Source organism: Astatotilapia calliptera, chromosome 14 (assembly GCF_900246225.1).
Source record: "Astatotilapia calliptera chromosome 14, fAstCal1.2, whole genome shotgun sequence".
Taxonomy (NCBI): Eukaryota; Metazoa; Chordata; class Actinopteri; order Cichliformes; family Cichlidae; genus Astatotilapia; species Astatotilapia calliptera.
Genome location: NC_039315.1, coordinates 36,188,882 through 36,197,190, shown reverse-complemented (window position 1 = coordinate 36,197,190; position 8,309 = coordinate 36,188,882). Strand labels below are relative to the sequence as shown.

The 8,309-nt window shown below is 45.5% G+C and overlaps 1 protein-coding gene across 2 annotated transcripts in view; it reads right to left on the bottom strand.

The window, feature by feature from the left end:
- sorl1 (sortilin-related receptor, L(DLR class) A repeats containing) overlaps positions 1–8,309 on the bottom strand; it is a 90,242-nt gene that overhangs the window by 13,873 nt on the left and 68,060 nt on the right. The window contains exons 21-36 of one of the 2 annotated variants that reach the window (XM_026193589.1): positions 8,154–8,292; positions 7,898–8,071; positions 7,676–7,789; positions 7,461–7,583; positions 7,180–7,299; positions 5,868–5,993; positions 5,666–5,776; positions 5,377–5,508; positions 4,779–4,910; positions 3,425–3,559; positions 2,898–3,050; positions 2,427–2,597; positions 1,834–1,962; positions 1,536–1,662; positions 1,240–1,409; positions 518–633 (exon numbers count right to left, since the gene is read on the bottom strand). In XM_026193589.1, the coding sequence (XP_026049374.1) occupies positions 518–633; positions 1,240–1,409; positions 1,536–1,662; positions 1,834–1,962; positions 2,427–2,597; positions 2,898–3,050; positions 3,425–3,559; positions 4,779–4,910; positions 5,377–5,508; positions 5,666–5,776; positions 5,868–5,993; positions 7,180–7,299; positions 7,461–7,583; positions 7,676–7,789; positions 7,898–8,071; positions 8,154–8,292 (2,172 nt within the window). The remainder of the gene's footprint in view (positions 1–517; positions 634–1,239; positions 1,410–1,535; positions 1,663–1,833; positions 1,963–2,426; positions 2,598–2,897; positions 3,051–3,424; positions 3,560–4,778; positions 4,911–5,376; positions 5,509–5,665; positions 5,777–5,867; positions 5,994–7,179; positions 7,300–7,460; positions 7,584–7,675; positions 7,790–7,897; positions 8,072–8,153; positions 8,293–8,309) is intronic. The other variant, XM_026193590.1, reaches the window with a different exon arrangement.

The following is an 8,309-nucleotide window of genomic DNA, read 5'->3' as shown; positions in this document are numbered from 1 at the left end:
GTCCTTGATGATTCTTAGTTTACACACTCTCAAAGTGAACTAAACACTCTTCCATGAATTCTCCAAAACGACTTGTTGCTTCTGCAGCTTTGCTAGCAAAGGTTCAGACGCCCGTTCCTGCGTGTTTAGCTTCATAGAGGCTTCTGAACTTCTAAGCCTTAAACTCTCCACTAACCAATCACACAGCTTCGCTTCAGTAAACAAACACTTTGGACTTGGAAAACTCACATCTGTGAAAAACTTCAGTTCCAGAGTGTTTATAGTGAACCTGCGTTCACATGCACACCTTGAACTGTCTGATGACGAGTTTATCAGAGTGTGTTTGCTGCCTGAGACGAGACACACTGACGAGGCGGGGGGAGGCCTGCGGCCGCTCGGGTCCGTTTTGATTTCTAGACTCGTATTTTGAACTCTCCGTGTTTGTGCTTTACCTGCCGGGCTGTTGAAGCCATCATCATCATCATCATCATCATCATCATACTGTGTAAAAACCACAGTTGCTTAGAAAGCGACTTACAATGTACTCCCTGATGAGGCCGTTGCTCTTGTCGGGGGGACTCCAGGAAACCACCACTGTCCCATCCACACCATTATTATCACAGGACAGCTGCAGATTCCTGGGAGGGTCAGGCACTAAACCACACACACACACACACACACACACACACACACACACACACACACACACTGGATGAACTCCATTAACACCAATATTCATAAAACTGAACATCACACATATTTAAGAAATTTTGTAAATGGGAGTTTAGCCCAGACAGTCTAGCCCGTCTCTGAGGGGCAACCGCTGGACCACAGTCTCCACCACAGGGTGGACATATGGGGGCAGCAAGAGATCTGCACCATAGTTATGGGGACGGTGATGGAGAGCTAACACGAGCAGGCAAACAGCACCAAAAGCAGAGGGTGAGGGACAGAAGCATCTGGAGGCAACAGCACTCCACAGGTTTAACCACAACTTCAAATTCAAACTTCGACACAGAGCTGACCCTCTCCTGGGTGAGCACTGCTGTGAAGGAAAGGAGGTGCTGGGTTTCTAGCACAAGGCTTTATGCAGGTTCTGCGTTATGCAGAATTGCATGCTTATGCATGACTTTTGCTAGCATTGCATCTGAGAGACCAGGAGTGTACCAGAGAGCGCAAACACATCCAGGTTTAAGTTAAAATGAGCAGAAGTCAGAGCTGCTGTTGGAACCTGGTGTAGGGTGATCACGTGATACTCACATCCCTCTGGTGTCCGGACTGTGATCACCTCATTGGTCTTGTGCAGTTTGCTGAGACACTGAGTGAGCACCTTCACCTGGTACGTGGTGTCGGGCTTCAGCACGGTCAGTTTGTAGCTGGTCTTGTTGCTGTGGGTATCCATAGGGGTCCACGGCAATGTGCCCACAGGCCTTAACACAAACACGAGTTCACAGGTCACACTGGCTCTTTAATACAAACCCTGTTACCAGCTATAGTGGAGTGTAACACAGCTGGCTGACAGCAGCGTGACTCCGGGATTACTGAGCAGCTCTTACCTGTAGTAGATGAGGAAGGAGCAAGAGTCCTGGGGAAGGTTTTTAGGCCGGGTCCAGGTCAGAGTGATGCCACCCAAGAAATCTGGTGTCCACTGGAGGTTCTGGACTTTATAGGCCAACGTGTCCGCTGCCAGAGAGAGAAGCAAAGTAGATTCTGATGTCTGAATATTTCGACATTAACATAAGCTGCAATAGTCGACAACCGGCAGCAGCTGGCAGCATTGCACTGGACAAGCAGGCAGATAGTTTCTGTCATTTTAAATAAAGCAAACTAAGAATGAGGTTAGAGTGGACCTACCGGTGCAGCCATCTTCATCACTGTGGTCGGAGCAGTCCAGGAAGCCATCGCACTTCTCACTGTCCAGCACACAGGCTTCACCATCAGAACAGCGAGTCCCATTAACACAGGACAGAGGACCGTGGGTGGCTGCAGACACACAGAGGCTTTAGATGAAATGCTTGCTCACTGCATAGCCTGCATGGAAGCATGATGCTCATGACATGAAATATGAACACCTGAGATTATTATCACAGCAGAGCTTAAAAGTGCCATTACACAAAACTTTAGTTCCAACTTCCTGTTTTATCAAATGATCAAATATGGTTCAGCTCAACACGGAGATTGTCCCATGGTGCATTTGCAGGAGGAAGTATTGAAACGAAACTTCTGTACTCCACAGAGAGGATTACGCCACGGAAAAGCCCAACAGAGCGTCTGACAGGCTTGAACTCGTGAGCGAGGCTTTGGGTGAAAACTCGGCGTAATCCTGCTAAAAATCCTTTCGATTGTCTTCATTTAAAACACCGTCTGTTATATGATTGGTCCTCCGTGGTCCGAGTTCTGTGTGTTTGTGAGACAGTATTTTGCAAATGCATCGTACAGATACTCACGGCAGTGTGCTTCATCAGAGCCATCCTGACAGTGGGCGTGTCCATCACAGCGCTGCCAGTCGGGGATGCAGCGGGCGGGGCGCTGACACTGGAACTGACTCCGGCTGCAGCGATCGGGCGAATGAGGGTTCTCAGTGGGTACCAAGGCAGGAGTCACAGAGCCATTAACTGCTGTCAGGAAAATGAGAAGCAAACAGTGTTACTCAGCATTATTTCCTGTTATATGAAGTGTGGACACACATCTCTAACCGTGGATGCTCATTATTGAGGTTACAATAACTCAAATAAGCAAAAAGTCCAGGCTTCAGACAGTTTTGTGTATTTTCAGTTCGTGGATGTGTGGATGGGCTGGGTTAAGTTATGTGGACTATTTCAGGAAGATGTTCATGCAGTTTGGCCAAAAGCTGTAAAATATAAACTATTATGTCTTCTGCAAGAAAACTTGAGCCAATCAGCAGCGAGAATCAGTACCTGTCGGACATCCAAACTCGTCGCTGCCGTCAGGGCAGTCAGCATAGCCGTCGCACACCCAGGTGTTGCTGATGCAAGCCCCTGAGCCACAGTGGAAGCGGTTGGGCGCACACGTGGAGGGGCCGGGGGCCACAGTGTGAGGATCTGAACCACCTGCAGTGATAAGACGCATAAACTGGTTCATTCAAGAAGCAAATTTGAAACCCCGATTTACTCAGATAGAAACCAAATACTAGAAAACAACATAAAATAGGTGTCCATGCTAATAATCAGACAGGATGGTAGTGTGGCTCTTCTCTTGGACCTCCTCAGCCTCCCAAAAACATACATGGGAAACCTAAAGGCAGGAGATTGGCAGGAACAGCCCCTACAGCAAAGAGCAGTGGCAACAGATAAAGATCCTTATACACATTTTACTCATGTTTATGTTCACTGCTGCCATCTAGTTTTGTTAAATCGGGGCGGTGAGCTGCTCGAACTCTGAGGTTTCTGATGGAGCTCGACTGCCAGAACTAACGATGTCGTACCTGAACATATGTATTCATCAGACCAGTCCCCACAGTCATTCTCCAGGTCACACTTCCACCACGTGGGGATACAACGCCCATTTTTGCACTCATACTGGAAATACTTGGAGCAGCCTGGGACCTCGGTCGGAGCAGCTGCAACGAGCAGAGAAACAGTCAGCCTCGGATTTTGCTGAGTAATCATAAATGTACTTGGTCTTTGTGGGGAAACGAAAAGTTTGCAGGAGTACAAATTAGGGATGCAACGATACCAATTTTTTTCAAACCAATACGATACCGATACTTGGATCTGACTACTTACAGAGTACAAAAACCGATACTTTTAACCACACACACACATAAAATTTTATCTCTGCTGATAAAAAATAAAATCTTAATAAAATGACCACAAAAATAAAATTTCACATAAAAAATAAGCACTTCTGTTAAATTATTGCGGGGTGTGCACATTGTAATTCAACAAAATATCACTGAACTATTGGCACTGTCTCCAGCTTTCAGAATAATAAATAAACACTTCTGTTTGGAATAAAATAAATACAAATTAGGTTTCAGAATAAAATAAACTGTTAAATTATTGCAGAGTGTCCATATTGTAAACAAGCAAGCAAAAATAACGAAAGTATTTGGCATTGACGAACAAACCCCTCATCAGTCCACCGTGCCGTTAAACCGAGGACTGACATCGCGCACACACTGCTGTCTTTACCTCTTCAGAAAGTTTTGGCACCATTATCTCCCTGATGTGTGGGCGGCTGGGAATTTCATATCGCGGCTCGAGTACACTGAGAAGACGGTGCGATCCTATGTTTTCCACGACCGGCATTGGCTGGTCATCCAGAGCAATAAAATGAGTCAGAGCCTGTGTTATTTTAACTGCCTGTGGATTTTCTCTTGACATTTTTCGTTGCTTTTCCAAAACCTGAGTTAAAATTGGCTGTTCTGGTCCACACTGCTGACATTTTGTTTAGCCTAGCTACAGCAGCCTCCAGTTTCTCTTTTTTATCTGGAGCCGCCAGTCTCACTCGCCTAACCCTGTGCCTTAGCACGACATGTCCCCCTAGTGGCCAATCTAAAAAATTACAACAGAAATGACCAGCCACCCTCTGACTAATGAAATAAGTTGGTATCGGTTCATGGTATCAGTTAACTTTTATGAGTATGAGTACACACACATTTTACAGTATCGGCCCCGATACCCGATACCAGTATCGGTATCGGTGCATGCCTAGTACAAATATAACTTCTATATTCAGTGTGTGCAATCAGTGCATTTGTTCCACATGATTCGATAGTAAACATTATGTGTGTGTGGGGGGGTCTGGGCATTTCTCCATAAGCTTTTCATCCTCACCACAGTTGGCTTCGTCGGAATAATCCCCACAGTCATCCATGCCGTCGCACTTCCACTCCAGACTCACACACACTCCGTTGGCACATTGGAAGGTATAGATGTCACACACTTTGCTGAATTCAGACGGTGCGGCTGAAAGAAAACACACAAGGAATCTACTTTCCACCCAGTCCAGCACAAGCTCTTATTTTCTTTGGATCCATGTAACCCATCTGTACTATTCATCTGCATTTATTGTATTTGGTTACAAAAAGCCAGCCTTCTATGTCATCATAATAATGACACGTCAGAAACAAGGAAATACCTGGAAAAGTTGGGAGTGCGACAATCAAAGCAATGATTAAAGAGCCTGATGCAAAACCTAACTGGAGGGATAAACAGATCCAAACACAAAGCACAAATCTAACGATCCACTGTTCAGGTGCACGGGTGAGTGGAAAACAAACTCAGCCTCCTCTTTTCTCCTTGTTTGGGACGATGATCATACGACACCTCTGCTTTATAAACTGGCCTGGTCAGGTGTTACAGGGTGACGGGTGGTCACAGGAGGGCTGCTGCAAACATGCTAAGTATCACAGTGGAGATGATTGGCGCTCACCACATTGTGCATACTCGGCATCCTCATCAGAGCCATCTTCACAGTGTTTGATCCCATCACACACCAGAGACTGAAACAGGCACTGGGCTCGGTTCTGACATACAAACTCCATGTAGCGAGTGCACAGGGGATCTGTGGGTGACACAAGCGAAGAAAACACAATGACTTTCACAACAAATCAGACATGAGATCAGCAGAGCAGTCAGATGATTATATTCTCTCTCACAGTTACGATTGCATGTGAGGGTCTGACTGCTAAAGTGTCTCCTAAACTAACGGGATCACTCACCACAGTTGTTCTCATCGGCGCCGTCTGGACACTCCTTGATGCCATTGCAGTGCGCGGAGGCTGGCAGGCAGGTGTGATTGGAGCACAGGAAGCCTTTACACTGAGTTCCCTCTAATAACAAATATCAATAAAGTATTACTGCTAACAGGAAATCTCTGCTTGCTTTGCAGGGGTGAAACATCAGGGTCTTGTGTGAGCTTACCACAGTGTTGGGGATCTTCGTCCGAGTCATCCTGACAGTCATCATCACCGTCACACTTCCAGCGCTGAGGTATACAGTGACCTGTGTTACACTGGAAACTGCTGGGCTCACAGGTATGGTGGCCCACTGAGGACACAAAGAGTTTTAATGAGTGGAGTTTAAAAATGTATGACAGATTTAAACGTTGTTAATGTGAAGTTTTCACAGCTACACACACTTTGTTACTGGCACTACTGATTATGCATTTATGTATGTCAATGTTTGGCACATGTTGATATATGTATTTATATGGGTGAATAAGCTATATAGTAAATATATTTTCACCCAGCACTTTGTAAATGTCTATATTTAGCTAAAGTTGAAACCAAACATCAGAATGGGGAAGAAACGTGATTCAAGTGACTCTGCAGCTGGCATGGCTGGTTGGTCTGAGTGTTTCTGAAACTGCTGATCTACTGGGATTTGACCACAATACTATGTCAATGGTTTACTGAGAACGGTGAAAATAGTAAAAAACAAGGGAAAATATCCAGTCGGCAGCATTTTCACTGTGTGAACATGTGCTGTTGATCCTAAAGGTCACAGGGTAACGGCTAACAGGAAGGAAACAGTAACTCAAATAACCAGTCAGTACAACCAAAATATGCAGAAGAGCATCTCTGAACACTAACATAACATGTCGAATCATGCAGAAGGTTGCTAGTCCAAGCTGGGACTAGCAAGGCGTAGCTAATAAAGTGAGCGTCAAGCATATACAAGCTAGCCTCAAAACAATAATAACCGTTTTCTAATTGTGTGGGTACGACAACAAAACTATTATGAACTGGAGAGTATTACAATAACTTACAATTTACTGGCTGTCTGTAATTTAAAAGTAACTAACAAACCCCAAAACTCACTAAAGCAGCCAGTGAGAACCTGCTAAGCTAGTTAGCTTTAGCTAACTGTTTAGCCTTTTGTCCTCATCAGGAACTGATTCAGCTGCTACCTCAGTGAATTATGAGGAATAACAAACTGAATATCCAAAATAACACTATGACTATTATGCTGTACATTTCAGTGCCTGCAGCTGAGTCGTTGTGTGTTAGCAGTCATTCTGTGACTTTAACCGTGTGGTTAGCGGTTAGCGGCTGTGTAAATAGCTCTGTTTTTATGACTTTAAAAAAAAACACTAACTGCACTGTTAAAGGCTGTAGCTTTGTAGTTTTATTTTATGACTGTGAAGTTTACTGTAATTGTTTAGCGTTTGCAGCTCACACCTTCTCTGATTTAACTTTGTGGGACATCATGTATGATGCTGAGTCTTTCTCACCAGTGCAGTTTGTTTCATCTGACCAGTCTCTGCAGTCATTGTCTCCATCGCAGCGCCAACTCTTGCGGATGCAAACACCACGTGCACACGTGAACTCATCGGGCCCACACTGATGAGAATCTGAGAAATACATCAAAGTGTTAAACAATGTTGCTGATCTAAACTAAAATATTTGTGTGATGACCCTAACCTAATTAACTTTCTAGTCTTCCTAACCAATGAAAGTGCTTTAATAAAAGTCACATTTAACCATACAATCACACAGTTTTATTAATGCGTACCACAGTTCTCCTCATCACTGTTGTCTCCACAGTCATCCTCATGGTCACATTTAAAGGCCAGAGGGATGCAGGAACCTGAGGCCACGCAGCGAAACTGGTTGGACGGGTCACAAGTCGTAGTGGCTGGAGAAGGACGCCAGGAAAAAAGAGCTTTGTTTCTATTGCAACAGTTGATTGTTTCTGTCATGAAGGCAGCAACGCTGCTGAGTACTTACGACACTCTTGTTCGTCACTCATGTCCCCACAGTCGTTGTCGCTGTCACACTTCCAGATGCTGCTGATGCAGCGGCCATTGGAGCAGCGATACTGGTTTGGCAGACAGCTGTGTTCTGGAGTCGAAGAAATATGCAAACATGCAAACTGTTAATTGTCGGAGGCTTTGTGTCCGTATATCTTACGACACGCGTCTTCCAGAAGCAGTACGTGCTTATTCTCACCCGTCTTGATGCAGGTGTTGTTGTGGAGCTGGTAGCCTTGGGGACACTGACACTGCAGCTCTCCGCTGGGCGTCGTTAGAGTCGGGGCGCCGTCTGGGCAAACGCAGGTGTGCCTGTGGCCGGGCTGAGGCAGACACAGCAGGCTGCACGGCTGGTCGGCACAAGCGTTATGGCCTGACGAGAGCAAGAACGCAGTTTATTTCATTTAAACCTGAAGAAGACTGACAGCATCATCACCTCCCTGCCTGGTCCTCACCTCTGTTCTTCCCCTTATAGAAGATCTTCAGGTCCATGACCCCAGTTAGCCTGCCAACAATCAGCTCGTTGTTTTGGGAACCAGCCTTTGGAGCTTTGAAGATTCCCATTTTAGACCAGTCATCCCAGTACAGGTCATTCTGAACACAGCATGCAG